The following is a 23,694-nucleotide window of genomic DNA, read 5'->3' as shown; positions in this document are numbered from 1 at the left end:
TTGTAAGCTTTGCCACACTAGGCTTTTAACCGATTTGCATTTATCAGTCATGTTGATTGATTTATATTTGGTCGCCATTGCGTTTGTTGATTCAATGTCCTCTAAAATGCCATGAATGTCTCCCCTGTAATCTTATTCTGATAAAGACAAAGATTCAGTGAATGTAAATATGTCTGTGCTTATATAATTTGTTTCTTCTACCTGTATATTATCTGTGTTGTGGCATTTCCCATCACCTAAAGTGGTATAAAGATTTTCCTCTGAATCAGAAAAGCTCTCAGTAAAATATTGAAATCATAAACCCATCTCTGGCATTTTGTTATAATATTTATTGTACATACTTGGTCTTGGTCTTGCTCACACAAGTGTCATCAGCTTAGTATTTGATGAAGTTGTACTGTAACAAACAAAGTACCATGGTATTACTTATGGAAATCGTACCGTGGTAATACCATGTTTTATGTGCACTTGGCATCGTGTACTTTGAAGTACCTTGTAGTTCTGTGCAATACCATAGTACATAAATATGGTAGTCATTTATCATGGGCATGGGGAACGTTGGCAGGTAACGTCTTTATTTATTTTAATGAAATAGATATCGTTGTATGAAATACACACCGATAGCAAATCATGAAAGTATGGCGTTGTATTGAGAACACAATTGTATATTTGAAATGTAACATTTGCAGAGAAAATATTTATCTGAACAGAAATGTCGCCACAAACAAGCAGCTTCCGTGCCACAACAAAGATGGCCGCTCGATCCGTGTAAGTGAATCTGAAGTGTGGCCACGCCCATGATCGTGATGCGCATGCGCACTGTAGAACTCAGACTTTTATTTTGAAATTCGTGACAGAAAGTGCGATCGTCTATTGGATTCTTGTTTACGTCACTGAATTGTTGAGCTTGAGGAAGCGACTGACAATTCATCGAGCTCTCGAACTTTGACAAACAGTGACTTTTCGGACTATTTCATTGTGTGTGTGAATGCATGCCGTTAAACCCGTTATTCTCGATGCATATTTGTGGTAAAGTTTAAAGGGGTGTGAATTAGCTCGTCGGCTCTCTCACTGCATTGAGTTGCTGTCAGGTCACAGCGACAGTGAAGTGCAACACTTATCGATCAACATCAAGAAACCCCTGGAGCTTCTCTATCGATCTTCATTGATTGTGAGTGATGGGGGCCCACAGGAGCGAGGGACGCCGGGAATGGCTCCAGCAGGACTTCACTGAGCAGCAGGTACAGACAGTGGTGAGTCAAACATTATCATCATCATCTTCATCATCACCATCATCACCACCACCACCGTCATCGTCATCATCATTCTCTCATCATAACCGAATTGAAACTTGTAAAGAACATTTCCGGGTCATGTTTCTTCCCATAAGAAAAAGAAAACACATGTTTTGCACAAAGAAAATGAAGCCTGCTTTTTGGAAATCATTTTCATGATAGTTAAGTTTCTTATTACTGGAAAGTTTTATCTAATAATTTATTTATTTATTTTCTTTTAATTTCTAAGAACAAATTAGTCTCATTCTTCAAGTGTACTTACTACTCAAGCACTAAAACATTATATATTTATATATATATATATATATATATGCATATGTATGTATATGCGTATGTATATGAGCTGTAAATCAAAATGCAAAGTATTAAATTATTGCACTGTCTGTCAAACCATCCTTGCAACTTACAACTATAAATTGAGCATTATATTAAAATGTACAGTATGTGATCCTGGCATAAAAAAAACTATAGTTTCTAAAATAATATAATATATATTTATCCACTTTAATGGCAGAATCCCTGGAACATCATGATCAAACACAGACAGGTGCATCGCAGGGGACGGCGCTCACAGATGACGGTTAGGTAAGTCTGATAATGTGCATTTCAAGATTAGTTTCCATTGGTAAAATACTTTCGCCTATCCCAGGATAATATGCTGTAAGACATCTGTGGCTCTTTCAAAACATTGAACGTGTCATTGTGTGTAGTTATACAGATCCTGTGATTTCCATGGATCTTCTGCGGACCGTTCTGCAGCCCAGCTTCAATGACGACATCCGTGCTGTGTTCAGGAAATATATGAAGGTGAGTGACCCATGCTTGTTTTGGGCCTGATTGTGTGTGATTAAATCGCTCTGATCGTGTTTGTTTGTACGGCGCAGTTTTTTGAGAAGGCGGCCAGCAATGTGAAGGAGAATGTTGGTGGAGACGTGCAGCCCGATCAGCTTATCAGAGATGCTTGCAGAAACTGCCTGGAACATGTAAAACATCATTTCTACACACATTTTGTCAAATATTTAGGCTCAAATTTGTGGTGAATCAGCCTATGAGGTTAATGTTTGTAAATGTTCTGGTTTAGGCGAAGCAGCTGTTTCCTGATGCAGAGAAGACGGCTCTGAAACCTACTGTTGACCCCACAGTGAAGGTTAATGCTATCCAAATTGTTATGCAATTCATTGAGAATTTCATTTCAGAAAGTCTGTGATAACCTGCATGCTTGCCTGAAACACTATAAATACATCTGATATTTTTTTTTAGTTCACATATTTATTTTATTTCACTTCTAAATTGTTGTTTTCTGGGTTTCTTATTCTTTTTTTGTCGTTTGTTCGTTCCACAGCGTTCACGGCAGCCAGACGACACATCTGGCCAGAGAGACAGCCCCATCCCTAAAAAGGTGAAGGGGGAAAAATACACACACACACACTCAGACACACTCTCTCTCTCTCTCACACACACACAACTGTTCAAAAGTTTAGGGTTGGTAAGATGTTTTAAAATGTTTTTGAATGAAGTGTCTTTTGCTCACCAAGGCTGCATTTATTTGATAATTTCTGTTATTGGAATACATTAAAAAAATATGTAATATTGTGAAATATTTTTTACAACTTCAAATAACTGTTTTCTATGTGAATAGGTTGTAAAATGTAATTTATTCCTGTGATCAAAGCTGCATTTTCAGCATCATTACTCCAGTCTTCAGTGTCACATGATCCTTCAGAAATCATTCTAATATGATGATTTGCTGCTCAAGAAACATTTATGATTATTATCAGTGTTGATTATTATTATTAAGACTTAATAGTAGTGTGTGTGTATATATATAAAAAATGCATAAAATCAAGCCCTCTTACCCATTTGTAAATTGTGCCCCTATTATGCTATTTTAAAGGTTCCTTCTATATGTTGTTTCGGAGTCTCTTACAAAAGATTAACATGCATCAAAGGTCAAAAAACATTTGAATATTCTCATAATATCTCATAAAAAGTCTGAAACAGACGGTTTGTTCAAAGATTCAGTCTCTCTAAACCCCTCCTTTCAGAGAACCTACTTTGCTCTGATTGGTCAGATGGCCCAGTCTGTTGTGATTGGTCGAAAGTCAGCTTACATCATGTGTTGGGAACAAAATGTCCATTATCATATCTGAATTTCAGCTCTGGATCTTCCTCAGCCCTGATACACAGTGATACGAACAGTAACGTTGGGCGTAATTTTTTTTCAGTATCAATTCGAGCCCGAGTCCTCATGCAAAGTGGATCTGAACCAAACTCTTCCAGTCTCAGCTACGGCCACAGTGTTTGAGGGCGGGGCAAAGTTGATCTTATTCGCAGCAGCCAATGAAGACCATAGGCTGGCGTTATGCAAATTTGTTACATTGTTAATGTAGATTTGTAACAGGAAGTGAGACTGGAATTGCAAGAGTGCTGTTGTTCTGAATACCAACAATAATAAATACATAATTTTTGTTTGTTTTTCAGAGGAAAGGTCGTCCTCCTGGTCCAGTTGTACAGTACGACAGAACAGCCCAGTACAGCACTCCGTAAGTTTCCCTAAAAAGCTTTTAATCTGATTGCTCCATATATGAACTATTCAAGCCTTTGACATTTTAAAGTGTATTCCGCAGAGCGAAACCCAAAGTATCCGAGCCAATAAAGAGAGAAGGACCTAAGGTAGATATAATGTGCAATTGGTTTAAAATGGCATAATAATTGATACTGAAATGTTTATGTAATATTAATGTGTCTGTGTTGATGTTTGTATAGTGGAACCCATCCAGACTGAATGAGAGCAGCACATTCGTTCTGGGATCCAGGGCAAATAAGTAAGTGTACACAGGTTTGCTCAAATGCTTTTGGTGTTTTTTTTCTATAGCTGATATTAACATTAAACATGTGATTTGGATGTATTCATTCAACAAATGGAAATAATTTCAGGGCTTTGGGAATGGGCGGTACAAGAGGAAGAATCTACATCAAACACGCAGAGCTCTTCAAGGTATTTATTTATTTACTTTTGACTTTTTCTGAGCATTGATTAAGCCGTTTCTGTGCTCATGTCGTAATATCTATTGTGTCTCAGTATGCCGCTGATGCTCAGGACAAACACTGGCTTTCAGAAAGACAGCACATGAGAGCCACAGGTGGAAAGATGGTGAGAAAATTATGTGTTTGTGTCAACAATTATTTAATTAATTTTTTCTAAAAAAGCAGTAAATTACAATTGTCCATCATCCTATTTAAACTGTTACTCTTCTCAGGCCTATCTGCTTATAGAAGAGGATATTCTTGATCTTGCCCGAAGTGATGACTACAAGTAAATAAACACATTTTCTTACTAAATAAACCTTATAAAAGACTTATAAATTAGATGTTAGTATGAAAGCTTGTATCTGCCACAGATTTAAACGATAATTGATTTTTAAACGACTTTTTAATTCTCAGAATTGTGAGATAAAATTCAATTGAACTGCGAGGTAAAAAAGTCAGAATTACGAATTATAAAGTCAGAACTGGACATTTGTTCTTAGAATTGCATGATATTAACTCACAATTGCGAATTATAGTCAGAATTGTGAGATAAGAAAGTTTTTTTCTCACTATTCTGACTTTATTTCTTGTAATTGCGAGTTTGTATCTCACAATTCTGATTTTATAACTCGCAATTGTGAGTTTATCACGCAATTCTGAGAAAAAGTCAAAATTGCGAGTTTATATCTCGTAAGTCTGCCTTTAGAACTCGCAATTGTCAGTTTCTGTCATGCAATTCTGAAAGAAAAAAACGTCAGAATTGCGAGTTTATATTCTGAATTATAACACAATTGTGACTTTATAACTCGCGAGTTGATATCATGGAGTTCTGAGAGAAAAAATCTCAACTACCTTTTTTATTTTTTATTCAGTGGAGGAAACAAGCTTCCATATGTTAGTGGGAACATGCATCATCATATTTTCTCTGAATTCTTAGGGACTGTCCTGACTTGAAGCTGGATGAATTGAAACCATTTATAGTGCCCATTTGGATGGTGGAGAAGATGCAGAAGGCAATGGAAGCACAGAAAACAGAAAATGAAGTCGTCATGTAATGCCAAACTCGGCAGGCAAGTCGATGGACCACGGACACTCCTCAGTGTTATCAATTTCGCATAACTGTAACAATTTTATTGTTTGCTTGACGATGTACACTGTAGGCCCAGGCATTATGATCAAGTTGCCCAGGAATTGTTGTGTTGGAGGATGATTTGGCAAATCAAATTTCCACATTTCATTTCATGGTACAGATCTGATTCCTTTTTTTTTTCTATCAAAAAATGTGTGCTTTTTCATGAATTTGTATTTAAAGAATTAAATATCAAATGAGGCGCGTATAGAGCCTTAATGACTTTTTAAATTCTGTGTTTAATAGACATTTTGTATGTTTGTTTTGTGTGTGCGTTTTTACCTGAACATTTATCATATTTTTTTAACAAATTTTTTAAACGATTTTATGAAGTTGTCATATTGTTTGTCATACTGCTTTAAAAGGGAATGTACTTAGTCATATTCATTCCCCCCCCCCTTATTTTTTTGCTTTTTAAATATACAGCTTTATTCTAAAGAGAAAAACAAAACAAAGAAGCTTCTTCCTCTATTATTACCGATTTTCTGGCTTATTAAAATTGTGTGTGGGGGGAGGGGGGTGTATTTAAATTATTTTCTAAATGAATTTCATACCTGTTACACACATGTCTGTTATATAACAGAAAATGTACGTTTTATTAAATGTATGTAAATGAATTTACCAATAAACGGTTTGTGCTAAATGGTGTTTTCGAATTAATTCTCATCAAAGTTGTAGTTATCGCTTTTGTAAAAGTATGAGCAGCAGCAGAATGACTCACACACACACACTCTCCTATGATCACACTAGTCAACGGTTATAGACACGCCCACTTAGCTGTATCAACCAGTCAGATCAAAGTGTTTTGTGCCTAGCTTGAATGCTCATTGGTTGCTATGCGATCGCTTTGTTCGTAATCTGTGCTTCTGATTGGCTGAAACGGTGATTAGGCGGAGAATTCCGTTTGGCAACCTAAGTTTAAACAGGGGGGCGGGATGTGATTTAAAAAATTCGTTCAAGCATCGGTTAGTGTTGTCGACTCCACTGAACACAGCCGGTAATATGCATATCATGTCAAATAATACTGCTATTAATTTATATGTAAAGTTGGATTCTATACGTTTGAATAGATTGCTGCATAAATGAGTTTGTTTATATGATTTCATTAGCACATTCGCCAACTCGATAGGTTAACTGACGAGTGGCTTTTTGTTGTTCATAATCATATTTCAGCTTTAGATAACTCAAGATCTGTGTTCGTTGTTTCCATAGTTTTATACATGCTTTTAACATTTCAATTAGTTACGTAGGTTTGTTTAGGTTATGTATCTGCTATATTATGACCCATACAAAAATGTAATATATGGCCATATATGTACTTATATTTTAAATAGCATGACATATATCTATACATATATTTGACTTATATGAGAACACAATATATGACTGCAACATATATCTATACATATATTTGACTTATCTGAGAACACAATATATGACTGCAACATATATCTATACATATATTTGACTTATCTGAGAACACAATATATGACTGCAACATATATCTCTATATATTTGACTTATCTGAGAACACAATATATGCCTGCAACATATATCTATACATATATTCGACTTATCTGAGAACACAATATATGCCTGCAACATATATCTATACATATATTCGACTTATCTGAGAACACAATATATGACTGCAACATATATCTATACATATATTCGACTTATCTGAGAACACAATATATGCCTGCAACATATATCTATACATATATTTGACTTATTTGAGAACACAATATATGAGTGCAACATATATCTATACATATATTTGACTTATCTGAGAACACAATATATGACTGCAACATATATCTATACATATATTTGACTTATCTGAGAACACAATATATGCCTGCAACATATATGAACATTTATGTGTCCAAACATGTGAAGAAAATATTTGAGTTCATCCATATATGATACCATATATCTGCATATATTACAGTATAGTATTGGTTTCTCGCATATATGGACAGCATTAATTATAAATATGTGACATACATATTTGTTTTCAACATATTTAATAAATGTATGTAAACATACACTGTAACCCTTTACTGTAAATTTACAACGAATTTCTTACAGAATTGTACTGTATTTCCATAATACAGTATTAAGCTGTATCTTTTACAGAACAGCTGTAAATTTACAGCACATTTCTGTTTTCGTCCTGATAAATTCGTTATATAGGATCATACCGTCATACTGACTGAAAAGGCATTGCATTGTGGGATTGATTTCTTTCGCGCTCAATTCAGTTCAAATGTGACGCGTCATGCGAGCAGCAGCAGACAGTAACGGGCAGCTACAACAGGCAAACTCGTTTTGTCAGCGGGATTCAACTGAACAAATAATCATTCCTGTTATCAAGATAAACAATGTCTGCGAATCTGTGAGCAATTTTAAAGCTTTTTTTAGGTTCGGTTCGGTTCGGTTCGGTTCGTGTTTCAAACATTAGTTGCCTGTGACGCAGCAGAAAACGGACGACGTTAACGGTAGCAGCTACCTGAAGACAGATGGAAGAATTTGTCATTGAATAATCTAACCTGCGCGTGACGATAAGTGGGATTTAGAGTTTGAGAAGATGGAGAATTGTTCAACTGAGTGATACGGTAAGCCATATATAAGTTATTTATTTTTATTTTTTTTGCGTTCGCATTTCTACATTGTTTCCACGTATTTGGTTTGATTTTGCGAACGTGGTTTACTGCGTGGCCGCGCAAGCAATTCACTGACTCTGTTCCACCTGTTTACCAAGTAACGTTAACTTCGACATTTCATATAATAGGCAACCTTTACCATGCTATTTGCATGACGTGCATATTTTTTTCGTTTTAGGCTTTGTAATCTGATGGCCATTGTTAATGTAAGTGCTTTTAAGTAGTGTTACAGTTATAGTCTATGTGGTAAAAAAAAAAAAGTATTCTGTCAGTTCTGTGATCGTGCTTTTGAATCGTTGTCAGAATTTTGCTAGCACATGAAAATCCATGTTCCTAATGCTGTTTTCAAATGTAGTAGGCCTATTCCTGATTGCCATCCCATGGTCCTACAACTACTCCCTAATTCAAAGAAGTTAGACGGTGTTATCCTTCAAGCAGATAAGTAGAGATTATTCAGCAAATCTCATTAATTTGTAATATGTTTTATGTTTTGGTTCTGTTGATCAAGGTTGTGCTGTCCTTTTTAAAAATTGTTTCAGGAATTTGCATCGCTGATGTCCAGCAATCTACATTTGCCAGAAAGTCCACGACTTATTTCCTGGTATGTAAACATTAAAGGGGTAGATGAAACCTAAAATGAAAAGCCATCATTTACTCACCCCACTGCAAAATATGTTTTTCTTAATTAGTGTTTTTATTTTGTTTCCAGTCCAGATATCTACAATTCTTACATGAAGAAGCATTTAATAGACACGTAAAAATTGTCTTGTTTTCTGAAAGAATAAGTCAAAATTAAGTGAGTTTATGCTTAAAACAAACAAAATTATTTGCCAGTGCATTTTAGCATTCTAACCATTTTAAATTTTTAGTTGAAAAATTTAATTCATAGAACTATGAATAGACAACTACATTGAACCACAGTGGAATCCACAGTAGTTATTTTAATTATTAATATTATTTATTTATTCTTTTTTTTATTTATTTTTTTATTCCATTACAGGTCAATCTCTAAGCAACCAGTGCTGGATATTAAGTTTGGAAGGTCAAGGTGTGTGTGAAGGATCACAGCCTCTTCATCACTGGCCTGGCAGCACTGTTTTCCTCCTCCTATAACTTCAGCTTGCAGTACCAGGAAGAGGCAGCACCTTGAGTTTGTTCAGAGGTTAGTCATTGGCATATTTGCCATTCATATATATATATATATATATATATATATATATATATATATATATATATATATATATATATATATATAATTAGACTGAATTGTGTCACTAACCTTGACTTGACAGTATTTATTATGTTGACTACTGGTATGAACAATATGGCCCTGGTTTCCATACAGGGCTTAGCTTAAAGGAGAACTCCGGTCAATTTTAACATTGAGCTCATTTTTTTGTAAATTTGGAGTGCTGTCAATACAGAGAACAACGACAAAAATCGGTGTTGCCTACACCGAGTTATTCTATTTTTAAAATTTGCACCCTATTGACTTCAATGGGGCAAGTAGTAAGCCGAAAACAGGATGTAAACAAAGGTATGAGCGCTGGCTGAATTAACTTCATTTTTATTAATATCTCTAACATCTACTGCAGTCAGATCCACTCGTGTTCACTCGGAAGGAATCACTCACATTTTCTGTGCACTTGTAATGACACTTAAAGGATGTTAAGAGGCTAAAAAGCAGGCTTACTACTTGCCCCATTGAAGTCAATAGGGTGCAAATTTTAAAAATAGAATAACTCGGTGTAGGCAACACCGATTTTTGTCGTTGTTCTCTGTATTGACAGCACTCCAAATGTACAAAAACATGAGCTCAATGTTAAAATTGACCGGAGTTCTCCTTTAAGCCAGGTCTAGGCCTTAATAAAATTAGGGTATTTAAGCAGCTTTTATAATAATGTATCAAAAAAAAAAAAAACATTACTGGTGTGCATCTTGAGATAAAACAGTGGCAGTCATATATTTTAAGATATGTCAGTGCAAGTTGTTTTCAGTTGAAGGATTAGTGAAAATTCTGTCATTAATTACTCACCCTCATGTCGTTCCAAACCTGTAAGACCTTCGTTCATCTTCAGAACACAAATTAAGATATTTTTGATGAAATCTGAGAGGTTTCTGAACCACCCATAGACAGCAACGTCTTTGCAACTTTTAAGGCCCAGAAAGCTTGTAAAAACATTGTTTAAATCAGAGGTCCCCAACCCCCGGGCCGCGGACCGGTACCGGTCCGTGGGACATTTGGTACCGGGCCTCACAGAAAGAATAGGCTATATAACTTAACGTATTTTCCGGACTATAAATCGTTCCGGAGTATATGTCGCATCAGTAAAAAAATGCGTCATGAAGAAGAAAAAACATAATATAGCCTAAGTCGCACTGGACTATAAGTCGCATTAATTTAGAAATGTAGCCTATTTCACAAAAAAAAATATATATATAAAAAAAAGAATAATAATAATTGTTCGGATGGGACTGTTCACCCTTACGGACGTGCAGCGTTCTGAAAGCGGCACAAAAAGACTGCTTTAAAACTTTCACAGAGACCTCAGAGTCAGACAGAAAGCAAAAAGCCTGTCTTTAAATTGTATTTCGTTTTGTATTAATTGTATCTTAATTTTAATCAATGTTTCATCACCCAATTGCCAGGATTTAATAAGAAGTAGGCCTAAATATAATAGAAAATATTTAATCAGGACACGGAGGCGCGTGAACTGGAGCTGATCTCATAAATTAACCGAAATTCAGCGTATAAGGTAGCCTACTTGCCTCACAGACCTGAGACATAGAAAGCTTGAAATGTCTAATTTTAAACAGAACAATTCAAAACAAAAGAAAACTGACTGTTCTCTGCTTATGTAATTCGTATATGTGCATTTCTCTCGGGCGCGTTCAGGCATACTGCGAAGATCGAGTCAGCATTGTCAACTTCATCTTTGCACAGAAAACACTTGTTTAAACAATTAAAATGTCTCCTGCTATATTTTACATATTCATAATCATTCATTTTGGTTCTTAAAATCGGTTCTTTGTGACAGCTTTTAGGTGCTTTATTGGCAGCGCCACCCTTACATCGCATCAGCACCGTAAACATGGAGATTTTTTTCTTTTGGGGGGCTTTTTGTTTGTGTTCAGGCTTTCTCAGTTGTCTTTAGACGCGATATTACGAGTACCCTGCTAATAAAATTGCAAGTAAGCCTACACATTGGATTCACGTTTATCCTATATTTAATTGTTTTTTATATATTTTTTATATTTTGTTGTATTTATCCGCCGCACCTTAAAGGCCGGTCCGTGGAAATATTGTCTGATATTAAACCGGTCCGTGGCGCAAAAAAGGTTGGGGACCGCTGGTTTAAATAATCCATGTAACTAGTGCAACCTTAAAGGAGAACTCCGGTCAATTTTAACATTGAGCTCATTTTTTTGTAAATTTGGAGTGCTGTCAATACAGAGAACAACGACAAAAATCGGTGTTGCCTACACCGTGTTATCCTCTTTTTAAAATTTGCACCCTGTTGACTTCAAGTTTTAAACCTGCTTTTAGCCTCGTAACATCCTTGATGTGTCATACAAGTGCCCAGCCATGTGAGTGATTCCTTCAGAGTGAACACGGGTGAATCTGACTGCAGTAGATGTGAAAGATATCTTGTTGAAACATCTACAAATGTCCGTATATAGGTGAAAATGCCCCTTGAAATCAATTTAAGGTGGCAAATATTACCCCTTAATAAAAAATGTTAATTTCTGTCACTGCTGTAAACTGACCACTGCATAGAATATGAAAAATATGAATATCTTTGTCAGTCAGCTGTCAACAGGCCTAAACAAGCCATGGCACCAAGCACAGAAACACAATCAGTAAAATGTTATCTAATTATTATCAAGAAAACTTTGAAAATATCGATCGAGACATATTTTGTCAATATTGCACACCCCTAATGCATGGTATTAATTTTGATTTCTTCGGGTCTTAAAAAGGTCTTAAAAAGCCTTAAATTTGACTTTAAAAAATGTGCAGAAACCCTGCTTCATAATATTTAGGTTGAACCACTGTAGCTATATATTTACCAATGTTTTTACCACTTTTCTGGGCTTTGACAGTTGCAATGATATTGATATCAATGGAAGGACAAAACTATCAGATTTCATCAAAAATATCTTCATTTGTGTCCCGAAGATGAACAAAAGTCTTGAGGGTGAGTAATAATGACAGAATTTAAATTTTTGGGTGCAAACATGCATTTTAGTCTGGTAAATCATGTTGTCATATATGCAATAAACATTGCAAGGCTTGCAATTAAGTTAAATTATTTCTGTCACAAAGGTTTGGGCTGGATTCTGGCAGTGTGTGCTCTATATAAACGGATAGTCTAAAGACCGCCTTTCCACTGATACTCTGATGGCACCGGATGAGGGGATGATATTGTTAATGAGCTGGGTGATGAGTAGACAAAAGTTGTAGAATAAAACTTTAAATCTGGCAACCCCACTTCCAAAAATTTTGTTAGTTGACAGTGCGCATGTAAACAGACACATTGAGTTGATGTATTTTACCAGGGCAGAAAAAATATCAGTTATTGATCACAACATCCAACATTGCATTTTTTTTTTTTTACAACATCCAACATTGCATTTTTTTTTTTTCATGTTCAGTTTTAGTCAGCTTTTGTGCTATCTCTCTTTGTCAAAATATATACACTCAGTTAATAATATTTAATTGTTGTTTTTTTCTGCCTTTTAGATGCTTTCTTGACATCAATCCTGAACGTGGATCAAAAACAAAGAAAATACAAGTAACTTCAAAGAAAACTGGCCAAGTTGTGCAAAACAAGAACACCACTGTAAGCCTACAGGTGTCCTCACTTCTGCGAAAACTTGCAGACTTTGAATGGGATTTCGTTTGCACTTTTATGGACTTCAAAAAAGAAACAGCATTTCACTGTCGTTATAAAGCTTGGAAGAGCCAGGACATTTTTTAATAGAACTCTGATTGTATTCATCTGAAAGAAGAATGTCAGATACACCTAGGATGACTTGAGGGTGAGTAAATCATGTGCTAATTTAAATTTTTGGGTGAACTATTCCTTTAATTAAGTGCTAACTGTTACCTGTTTGTTAAGTGTTAAAATTGCATTTTATGTTTAAAAAGTAATTCAGCCAACATGTTCACAGAAGGCAATTTAACTAAATAAATGTTTTAAAACCCAGAAAATGTTGTTTTCTTTTTCCTAGTGTGACTACTCTTATGAAACCTTAAAGTATAATATTTTAATGTTTTTTAATTTTAATATTTATGTAATAATAAAAGCAGTATTCCCTGTAAAAATACAATTTATTGCTGTCGACAAGTTTAATAATGTAAAATGTGGTATATACTGTATTTGTTAATTACAGTGGAGTACTGTAAATGCTGTTTACTGTAGTAGTGTTGTAAAAATACAGTATGTGGATAGCAACCCAGCTGCCAGTATTTAACTGTAAATTTACAGTGAAAAGTTTTACAGTGTACATGCATGTGATACTGATGCATTTTTAAAGCTGTGGCATATGGTTATGGTACTTTGTGGATGTATTTGTCAAAAATGACAAAGAAAACACTGCATTATTGTATTAAAATACTATATTTGGTATTCACACAATAGACAAAATCTCCAACTATAGGCATTTAATTTCAAGGCATTCAGATATAAGATTTGTATCCCTAATATATGTGAAAGTATGTACTATAGAAATAAGTACATATATGCATGTAAAATATATGCGTCATATATGCATGTATACATATATGCGTGTAAAATATATGCGTCATATATGCATGTATACATATATGCGTCATATATGCGTGTATACATATATGCGTCATATATGCGTGTATACATATATGCGTCATATATGCGTGTATACATATATGCGTCTTACATATATTTCACATTTATGTGCATATACGGGAAAATATATGGCACTTACATGAAAACGGCCATTTTTGATATATTTTGAAATATATGTTTCATATATGTATATGTGTTTTACATATATGAATTTTGCATATATTCTCATATATGCAGCAGACATACATGAGCACTAACATTATATATGTAATTTACATATATTGACATATATTACATTTCTGTATGGGGAGTAACTTAGGCCTTTAACGTTACTTCACATCCAAACGAGAAACCGTTTAACGTTACTCAATAAACACGAACTCGAAGCGATTTCAGTCTTGTTAGTTTTGTCAATTCATAAAAGATGAATTCGATTCCGCTTCATGGGTTTCCATCGACTGGTTTAGTTAGTTTAGCCTGGTTGACGAAGCTCGCTGTCGCAACGTGTACAACGTAAAAGTGTTGTAATCGGTTTTAGCTTGCTATCGATGTGCGCATTTATTAATATATTTCTCTCATGTCACCCGATCTCAGATCCGACGATGGCCTCTCAGAACATGGACCCCGCAGCCGCCGCTTCAACAGCAGCTCTGAAGGGCAGCGAGACGAGTACAAGTGTGTCGAAAGGATCCGTCACTAAAAGGTTTGATTGTCCACATATTCCTTTTTAAATGTAGTGTAAACTTGTAATGTTATGTGCGACACACACGGGCCATTCTCTGAAAGAAATGCACGTATAGGATTTATATCGATAATATTTTCATAACTTGGAATCAATTCTAATGAGATCAATACGATATCCTGTAACAACTGGATTCCCACAATTCCCATAGGCTTGTTTTATGCTTCTTTGGTTCGGGAAACATTGTAGTCTTTATCAGAACAGTTTATTGTACTGGAGTTAAACAATATCACGTGAGCAAGTGTACTGTCATTCTGCTTTCATTGCGAGTTTAATAAACAAGTTAGAGTAACTTGTGTTTCTGAGTCTGACAATTTTTATATATATATATATTTTTATATCCCCCTTCTGTCAAAAATGGTTCCAGAAGAATTCAAAGCATCAAACTGTGTGTAATGGTAGTTTCCACAATCCTTAAAGTTTAAATGCATTGTGTTGTCCTTTAGGAATGTTTGTGTTATTGGTAATCATATTGGTCCTATCCAGAGCTAGAATGTACTTTTTTTCTTTGTTTTCGTTTTCTCGTAGGGTCCTTTTTTTCCCCCTGAAATTCATATTTTAGTAGAAATCTATTAGGACTTTGAAATCTGCCCTAGGGGGTGCTAGTTTCTCTATTAGTTTCACTGCTGTTAATACCACTTTTAACACTTACCTTGGCATCTGAAACTGACACTGGCGTTTACATGCACTCAAATAATCCGTTAGTGATCGGATTGATGGTTCAATCGGACTGAAAAACTTCATGTAAGCGCCTGAATCGATCCGATTGAGCTCGATCCAAATGAAATTGATCGGATTGAAAGGGGTGGTTTATTCCTTTTCTAATCCGATCCAGAGAACATGTTAACACTTGATCGGATTGAGAAAGACACTGAAAGGACTGTGCATGTGCAATGGCGTAAATGAAACAAAAGGTGTGCATGTAAACAAAGCCACTGAACATCACTACGTCTCTCGTTTGAAAAGAAAAAATAAAGTATAGCACTTATTCTTTTTCTTTATTCACATTAAATTCAATGTCTCCCCTTTCCCTCTATAGGCTTCAGCAAGAGCTGATGACGCTAATGGTAAGACCTTTATATAACGCAGATATTCTGTTTAGCCTCTTTTAAGGGATAGTTCACCCAAAAATTAAAATTCTGTCGTCATTTACTCACCCTCAACTTTTTCCAAACCTGTATGAGTTTCTTTCTTCTACTGAACACAAAATATCTTTTGAAGAATGTCAGAAACCAAACAGTTGATGGATCCCATTGATTTCAATATACATTTTTCCTTGATATGGAAGTCAATGGGGGTCCATCAACTGTGTTTGGTTACCCATATTCTTCAAAATATCATCTTTTGTGTTCAGCAGAAGAAAGAAACTCATACAGGTTTGGAACAACATGTGGGTGAGTAAATGATGACAAAATTTTCATTTTTGGGTGAGTGATCCCTTTAACTGTTGTTTAACTCAATGCTTTGTGTCAATGCAGATGTCAGGAGACAAGGGTATTTCAGCGTTTCCAGAGTCTGACAATCTCTTCAAATGGATCGGCACAATAGATGGAGCTCAAGGAACGGTGGGAGTTGTTTTTCTCTTGATGTCTGGAAATGTGATTCTTGCATGCACTAATGTAGGTTGTCAGAGAGTCCTGCGTAAATCTTTGTCCCCCCCTCCATTTAGGTTTATGAAGGTTTGAGGTACAAACTTTCACTGGAGTTTCCTAGCGGCTACCCCTACAACGCCCCTCGGGTGAAATTCGTCACTGCTTGCTTCCACCCGAATGTTGACGAGAACGGTTTCATCTGCCTAGACATTCTGAAGGACAAGTGGTCCGCACTTTATGACGTTCGCTCCATACTGCTGTCCATTCAGAGTCTACTAGGCGGTAGGTTCTGCTTTCACATGAGAAACCCAGATTTGCCTCACTTTCTCACAATTGATCATGATTAAACACAACAGGATTTTCTTTAATTCGACAGTATGATTTCCTTAACTTTGCCAATGCCTATCTATCCATATTCATGATTCATTTGAGGTGAACTTCTTTCTGTTAGTATATAAAGTAGCACGTCTGTTTTCTGATTTGGTCTTTAAAGTGATTTACGGTTTTTGTTTTTAGAACCCAACAATGATAGTCCAATGAACTCCGCAGCTGCTGAACTATGGGATGACCAGGAAGGTAAGAGAACATGCTTAAATTAAGCAGTTGTTTGAAAGTGTTTTTAGAGAATTATGCAATAAACTGACATGTTTCAAATCACTTGTTGCAGCCTTCAAAGCCCATTTGCACTCCGCCTACAAGAACTGAACAAATGTCTGCCTCGTTTTACCTGTTTTTTTTTCTTGTTCATATTCACACAATGTCAATGTTCTGTAATGTCTTTTGTGTACATTATTTCTGTGTTGTATTAAACTTGCCTAAATAAAATGCTAAAATGTAATGTGCCTAATTATTAGAATTAAAAAAAAGGTTGGAAATAAGACCATAATGTTAAATGTTTCCTTTTTGTTTTATTTTTGATGTTTCCAGTACAAATGCTTTGTGGTGAATATCATTGCCACCGTGTTCAGACTGTCTTAAAGGAGTAGTACACTTAAAAAATTAAAATTCTGTCATAATTTACTCACCCGAACCAGATAATTAATGGATCCCATTGACTTCCATAGAATTTTCTTTCCTAGTATGGAAGTCAATGGGGTCCATCAACTGTCTGGTTACCAACATTCTTCAAAATATCTTCATTTGTGACACTCTGGACCACAAAACCAGTCACATGAGATTTATACATCAATCTGAAGGCTGAACAAATAAGCTTTCCATTGATGTATAGTTTGTTAGGAGGATGGGATAATATTTGGCCGAGATGCTTTGAAAATCTGAGGGTGCAAAAAAAAAAATCTAAACTTTAGAAAATCGTCTTTAAAGTTGTCCATTTATGTTCACGATTGTGCTGCATTCTTACAAAAATAAATGTTTGATATATTTATGGTAGGAAATTTACAAAATATCTTCATGGAACATGATCTTTTTTTAATATCCTATTGATTTTTGGCATAAAAGAAAAATTGATAATTTTGACCGATATTGGCTATTGCCACAAACATACCCGTGTGACTTATGACTGGTTTTGTGACCCAGAGTCACATTTGTGTTCAGCAGAAAAAAGAAATTCATACAGGTTTAAAACCACTTGAGGGCGAGTTAATGATGACAGAATTTAAATTGCGTGAACTATTCCTTTAAGTACTAGATTGACCAACTAGCTGTTAGTCAATGGTTTATCAGTCATACTTTTCAGATTCAAATGAGACCAAGCTGCTTTATTTAACCCTTGTGTGGTCTTCGGGTCATTTTGACCCGGAGAAGATTTTCTTTTTCCCAAAAATACTAGTTAATGTTATTGCATTGGACTGAAACTTAGTGACTTTGTTCCCAAAGGGCATAACTACTTCTCAAATGTTTTTTGAAAATTTTCGTACTTTTTTAGGGGGGGTTTTGTTACCTTGTTACACTTGTGGTCTTCCCGGGTCAAAATGACCCGCCTATAAAAAATAGCTTATAAATCACTCATTATACCATATTTTCACCAAATCTTGGATTTAAACTTTTTGTCAACTTGTTCTTGTTCAATTAGGACTGGTTTTGTATTTTCATTTGCATCTGATTAATCGTGGGCCTCATTTATCTGAGAGTAGGCATCTCATTTTTTGAGTAAAAAAATATATATTTTTTAATAATTTTGGAATTTTTTTTTTTTTTTTTTTGAAAATTGGTACTGTTGATCACACTAGTCTACTTTAATGTTTCACCGGGAAGTTTGTTTTGAAAAACTTTTATTTTGTAAAAAATGGTACATAGTCACACTTGTGGTCTTCCCGGGTCAAAATGACCCGCCTATAAAAAATAGCTTATAAATCACTCATTATACCATATTTTCACCCAATCTTGGATTCAATCTTTTTGTCAACTTGTTCTCTTTCAATTAGGACTGGTTTTGTATTTCCATTTGCATCTGATTAATCGTGGGCCTCATTTATCTGAGAGTAGGCATCTCATTTTTTGAGCAAAAAAATATATATTTTTGAATAAATTTTGGAAAAATAAAATAAAATCTGAAGAAAATTGGCACTGTTGATCACACTAGTGTACTTTAATTTTTCACCAGGAATTTTGTTTTGAAAAACTTTTATTTTGTACAATATGGCACAGAGTTACACTTGTGGTGTTCCACTGGGCCATTGAGGGCCATTGTGGGCCATTGTTTCAATGGGCCATTGAAAGTGAATGGGAGAGACCAATGCAAACAATGAATGGAAAAACACAAAATAGGTATCATTTTAAAGTTTAGAATCTCAGCTTTTTAATGCATCTAATCACTTTGATCAACTCCTAACCAGAGCTGAGTTATCACTCTAAAACTGAGTGTTCCCCCGCAGGCGCCACCTAGCTGCGAAATAAATAATCATAATATTTTTCAAAACGATTACCTTGATTAACTTAAAATAGGTGTCATTTGAAAGCTTAGAGTCTGAAATTTACAATGAATGTAGTCAATTTGATGAACTCCTAAGTAGTGCTGAGTTATTTGCTGATAAATAGAAAAAAACAAATTCATAATTTATAAACTACTTTTTTGTACTACATTCAGCAATATGTCAAATACATCATACAGCTCAGATAGTCCTGTGTCATATGTCATTTGAAAGGTCTCAATTAGTAGAATACAGCAAGCATAATTGTTTCAGGCTTTTTACTAAACTTGAGAGAGATTTTTGTAAAAGAAGCCCTTCAAGAGACCCATGTGTAAACCATATATGGATGATGGAATTTTAGACACATTTCTGCTCGTAACTTCATGAAACATGCTCCGATTGTGGAAAATGACACATCATTATTTACAGCAGATGCTTACAATTAAAACGAGCCCAAACTCAATATATTCCATCAATAAGATCTAAAGATATTCCTCATGGCGTTCTAACACAAAAAATACCACAGACGCACCTAGCCAAGTATATACTCATGAAGCTCTCACGTTTGTTTTTTGCTCATAAATTCACGAAGCATGCACAGATCGTACAAAAATGTACATCATTATTTTCAGTAGACTATCACAATTAAAAAGAGCCCAAACTCAGCATAATCCATCACTCAGATCTAAAAATATTCCTAATGGAGTTGTAACACACGAACCCCCACAGGCGCTCACAGAGCCTTGAATATAGATGTAGCCTAGCACTTATGTCACGTTTTAACTCGTAATTCAATGAAGCATGCATAAATTGTGGAAAATGGCACATCATTATTTACATGAGATTGTTAAGATTAAAAAGAGCCCAAACTCACCATAATCCATCACATGCTCATATGTGTACATAAACAATGAACATGCTCCTGAAAATGTTTCAGTCTCTCCCATTCACTTTCAATGGCCCATTGAAACAATGGCCCAGTGGAACACCGCAAGTGTAATTCTGTGCCATTTTGTACAAAATAAAAGTTTTTCAAAACAAAATTCCTGGTGAAAAATTAAAGTAGACTAGTGTGATCAACAGTGCCAATTTTCTTCAGATTTTATTTAATATTTCCAAAATTATTCAAAAATAATGTTTTTTTTACTCAAAAAATGAGATGCCTACTCTCAAATAAATGAGGCCTACGGTTAATCAGATGCAAATATAAATATAAAACCAGTCCTAACTGAAAGAGAACAAGTTGACAAAAAGATTGAATCCAAGATTGGGTGAAAATATGGTATAATGAGTGATTTATAAGCTATTTTTTATAGGCGGGTCATTTTGACCCGGGAAGACCACAAGTGTGACAATGTGCCATTTTGTACATAATAAAAGTTTTTCAAAACAAAATTCCTGTTGAAATATTAAAGTAGACTAGTGTGATAAACAGTGCCAATTTTCTTCAGATTTCATTTAATATTTCCAAAATTATTCAAAAATAATGTTTTTTTTACTCAAAAAATGAGATGCCTACTCTCAAATAAATGAGGCCTACGGTTAATCAGATGCAAATATAAATATAAAACCAGTCCTAATTGAAAGAGAACAAGTTGACAAAAAGATTGAATCCAAGATTGGGTGAAAATATGGTATAATGAGTGATTTATAAGCTATTTTTTATAGGCAGGTCATTTTGACCCGGGAAGACCACAAGTGTGACAATGTGCCATTTTGTACAAAATAAAAGTTTTTCAAAACAAAATTCCTGTTGAAATATTAAAGTAGACTAGTGTGATAAACAGTGCCAATTTTCTTCAGATTTCATTTAATATTTCCAAAATTATTCAAAAATAATGTTTTTTTACTCAAAAAATTAGATCCCTACTGTCAAATAAATGAGGCCTACGATTAATTAGATGCAAATAGAAATATAAAACCAGTCCTAATTGAAAGAGAACAAGTTGACAAAAAGATTGAATCCAAGATTGGGTGAAATATGGTATAATGAGTGATTTATAAGCTATTTTTTATAGGCGGGTCATTTTGACCCGGGAAGACCACAAGTGTTATAGGGTTTTGAACACCACATGAGGGTTAACTGACATAAAGTTATGCCCAGTCTTAAAGGGAAAAAAAAAATAGTTGACTGACTTGTAAAACTAGTCTAAGCATCTTATGCAACCAGCCACAGAAAATTATTATAGTCTGAAAAATGATCAAGTTAAAGGGTTTAAAGTGTATGATGGTCAACAATTGAATCCCAATTTCAAAACTTTTAGTTCACCCAGTTTCTTAGCTGAGCAGACATAGCAGACAGCCTACTTTGCAGTGGTGGTGCTGGCAACAACCTGATGTATTATTTTGAGACACCACCTCCACTTCCGTCATGTCCTCCAAACTTTCATCCTCTTCTTGCCCACCATCAGCTTCTTGTGTGGGTTCAATCGACCACAGTGGCACATTGACTCTCTGGAACATTTCTTCAAGCAGAACGTCAATCTCCTTTATGTGGGTCTTCAGGTCTGGTCTTTCCATCTCCTCTATTGATAACCATGGCGTCTGCACCATCGCTGCTCGAGCTGCGACTTCTGAACTTCCACCTGCATAACCGGCGTTGACGAGGGCTTGTCGATCTCTGCGCTGGGTGAGGGGGAATATCTCTTGCAAGGCTCTGACCTTCTTTAGGTCCTGCTGGAAGTTTTCCAGGCTGGACAAGAAGATCACCCAAAGTCGTTCAACCTGTTCTTTGTCCTCTTGTCCTTGCTCCATTTCTGTCAGCAGAGCTAGCAGCCTCCGGTGAAGCCCTGAAACACGAGCCGATCAAGTCAGTTTGAATGTTGCGTAATTGAATATGGCCTAGCTGATGTGCAGAAAAATACTGAAAGGAGAATGTGAAATGTCTGCACCGCTAGCATCACCAAACTGATTCCATTTAATTTTTTAAAGTACTTGTTCTGCTTGTCTTTTTGTTTCTACTTGTCCTGTCTTACCTGAGCATATTTTATGAGCTACTATCCTGGTTTCCTCCAGCTCCTCTCTAAGGAAGCTCCCGTCAATGTTGCTCCCCAAGGAGGTTGCCATTTGCTGGAAGCAGGCTGTCACTTTGCTCAGGGCGGCTTGTGCCCGTTCACATTCATTCACCTGCCTCTTTCTGGTTTGGATCTCCACCACTGACTGCCGCCAGCGATTCATCACCGCTTGTGTTGTGACCAACCTAAACTTGGCAGAATATTTAAGAGTTATTGTTGGTCTTACAATCTCAGAATGGGTCTGGCCAATTCTTAACTAAAATAATTTAAATGATAAATTGGGATATTTTTGTCTTAAAGGAACACGCCGACTTTTTGGGACTTTAGCTTATTCGCCGTATCCCCCAGAGTTAGATAAGTCCATACATACCCTTCTCATCTCCGTGCGTGCCGTAACTCTGTCTGACACACCCACCGCTAGCCTAGCTTAGCACAAAGACTGGAGGTAAATGGCTCCAGCTAGCACACTGCTCCTATCCCAATAAGTGACAAAATAACGCCAACATTTTCCTATTTAGCAGAGAGTTCGCTCAGAGTTGGATTAAATCACTCCGCAGAAGAAGCAGTGCTTCGCCTTCTGAGAATATAGTTCCCAGTATGTATACGGTTAGAAGATGGCTGTGTCTCATGTGACCTTGTTATTTGTACACACTGTGACTATACAAATCACAACATGTAAATAGGAAAATGCTGGCGTTATTTTGTCACTTACTGGGAGCAGTATGCTAGCTGGAGCCATTTACCTCCAGTCTTTGTGCTAAGCTAGGCTAGCGGTGGGTGCGTCAGACAGAGTATGTATGGACTTATCTAACTCTGGGGGATACGGTGAATAAGCTAAAGTCCCAAAAAGTCGGCGTGTTCTAAATGTATGAAATTTTTAACTTTATTTTTTAACTTTTTCTAATCTAATCTCAGTCAAATGAAGAGACCACAACCATATATTTTTACACTCATAAATTATTTGGCTTTCATTGCAAACTTGTGCCTCATGTTTTAAAGTGGTTTTAAAAACAAAAAGTAGAGCGTTCTTATTTTACCTTATTTCTAATGTAATTTTGATACAAGTTCAGACTAAAGGTTACATGCATTTGTATACCAAACATTTTACTAAAAAAAAAAAACACTTACAGTTAACCGAGCCTCAAAGACATCCGTGCGATTTCATAGCCCTCTGAAACGTGCAAGCCGTTTTGACAGTCCTGTTTTTCAGTGCGATTACATCCGTTTGAGACACTTCTGCCAACCTCCTTGTATTCGTATGCTCTTTTTTCCAAAGCTTTTATAGAGGCCGGTCTTCAGGGACACGTGTTAAAATTAGGCCCAAACCTTGCAGTCCATGCTCCCAGAATACCTTGCGCTGTAGATTTTGTCCGAGTTCTTTCTTTTTATACATACAGCATTGGGAGGACAAGGTTTTAGATCAAGAGATCCATGCATAATGACTTTCTGTGTGCGGTTATCTGTATATATGTTTGTGTGTGTGTGTGAGATAATGTGTGTGCTGTGCACAGTGGTTTCTGTG

General features: G+C 35.7%; 3 protein-coding genes across 15 annotated transcripts; 2 read left to right on the top strand and 1 right to left on the bottom strand.

The window, feature by feature from the left end:
* Positions 1-515: 515 nt before the first annotated feature.
* Positions 516-6,097, top strand: LOC311301483 (deoxynucleotidyltransferase terminal-interacting protein 1-like). Of its 2 annotated transcripts, none has more exons than XM_084426631.1 (13): positions 516-1,253; positions 1,810-1,880; positions 2,006-2,102; positions 2,180-2,278; positions 2,377-2,442; positions 2,638-2,694; positions 3,777-3,838; positions 3,923-3,968; positions 4,062-4,120; positions 4,233-4,293; positions 4,378-4,449; positions 4,556-4,611; positions 5,263-6,097. In XM_084426631.1, exons 1-13 carry the CDS (start codon positions 1,179-1,181, stop codon positions 5,378-5,380), a joined length of 939 nt encoding a protein of 312 aa, XP_084282757.1. In that variant the 5' UTR covers positions 516-1,178; the 3' UTR covers positions 5,381-6,097. The 2 variants fall into 2 exon arrangements, with proteins under 2 accessions (XP_084282757.1, XP_084282758.1); XM_084426632.1 differs by having other exon boundaries at positions 888-1,241.
* A 247-nt stretch (positions 6,098-6,344) lies between these two features.
* On the top strand, positions 6,345-17,126 carry ube2c (ubiquitin-conjugating enzyme E2C). Of its 11 annotated transcripts, XM_084426812.1 has the most exons (13): positions 7,720-8,075; positions 8,302-8,329; positions 8,479-8,724; positions 8,833-8,919; positions 9,124-9,285; positions 12,228-12,322; positions 12,868-13,166; positions 14,549-14,657; positions 15,736-15,763; positions 16,175-16,261; positions 16,366-16,570; positions 16,805-16,864; positions 16,956-17,126. In XM_084426812.1, the coding sequence occupies exons 8-13, from the start codon at positions 14,557-14,559 to the stop codon at positions 16,991-16,993; spliced, it is 519 nt and encodes a 172-aa protein (XP_084282938.1). In that variant the 5' UTR covers positions 7,720-8,075; positions 8,302-8,329; positions 8,479-8,724; positions 8,833-8,919; positions 9,124-9,285; positions 12,228-12,322; positions 12,868-13,166; positions 14,549-14,556; the 3' UTR covers positions 16,994-17,126. The 11 variants fall into 11 exon arrangements, with proteins under 11 accessions (XP_084282937.1, XP_084282940.1, XP_084282943.1 ...); XM_084426817.1 differs by lacking the exon at positions 8,302-8,329 and having other exon boundaries at positions 7,709-8,075; XM_084426809.1 differs by lacking the exon at positions 8,833-8,919 and having other exon boundaries at positions 7,719-8,075.
* Positions 17,127-17,204: 78 nt separating this feature from the next.
* On the bottom strand, positions 17,205-23,408 carry LOC311301570 (regulator of G-protein signaling 9-binding protein). Of its 2 annotated transcripts, XM_084426808.1 has the most exons (4): positions 23,301-23,408; positions 22,134-22,357; positions 21,243-21,947; positions 17,205-18,016 (listed from the first exon to the last, which is right to left on the bottom strand). In XM_084426808.1, exons 2-3 carry the CDS (start codon positions 22,333-22,335, stop codon positions 21,436-21,438), a joined length of 714 nt encoding a protein of 237 aa, XP_084282934.1. In that variant the 5' UTR covers positions 22,336-22,357; positions 23,301-23,408; the 3' UTR covers positions 17,205-18,016; positions 21,243-21,435. The 2 variants fall into 2 exon arrangements, with proteins under 2 accessions (XP_084282934.1, XP_084282933.1); XM_084426807.1 differs by lacking the exon at positions 23,301-23,408 and having other exon boundaries at positions 22,134-22,441.
* Positions 23,409-23,694: the final 286 nt, after the last annotated feature.

This window comes from Rutilus rutilus (genome assembly GCF_951802725.1).
Source record: "Rutilus rutilus genome assembly, chromosome: 12".
NCBI lineage: Eukaryota > Metazoa > Chordata > Actinopteri > Cypriniformes > Leuciscidae > Rutilus > Rutilus rutilus.
The sequence above is the reverse complement of the archived record's forward strand: the minus strand, read 5'-3'. Positions and strand labels throughout refer to the sequence as shown.

Coding starts and splice junctions, on each gene's coding strand:
- LOC311301483 (XM_084426631.1), top strand. CDS start 1,179: ATGGGGGCCCACAGGAGCGAGGGACGCCGGGAATGGCTCCAGCAGGAC. Junction 3,969..4,061: donor TAAAGAGAGAAGGACCTAAG/GTAGATATAATG, acceptor ATGTTTGTATAG/TGGAACCCATCCAGACTGAA. Junction 4,450..4,555: donor GAGCCACAGGTGGAAAGATG/GTGAGAAAATTA, acceptor TACTCTTCTCAG/GCCTATCTGCTTATAGAAGA.
- ube2c (XM_084426811.1), top strand. CDS start 14,557: ATGGCCTCTCAGAACATGGACCCCGCAGCCGCCGCTTCAACAGCAGCT. Junction 16,262..16,365: donor TAGATGGAGCTCAAGGAACG/GTGGGAGTTGTT, acceptor CCCTCCATTTAG/GTTTATGAAGGTTTGAGGTA. Junction 16,571..16,804: donor CATTCAGAGTCTACTAGGCG/GTAGGTTCTGCT, acceptor TTTTGTTTTTAG/AACCCAACAATGATAGTCCA.
- LOC311301570 (XM_084426808.1), bottom strand. CDS start 22,335: ATGAATCGCTGGCGGCAGTCAGTGGTGGAGATCCAAACCAGAAAGAGG. Junction 21,948..22,133: donor AGCTCATAAAATATGCTCAG/GTAAGACAGGAC, acceptor CTCGTGTTTCAG/GGCTTCACCGGAGGCTGCTA.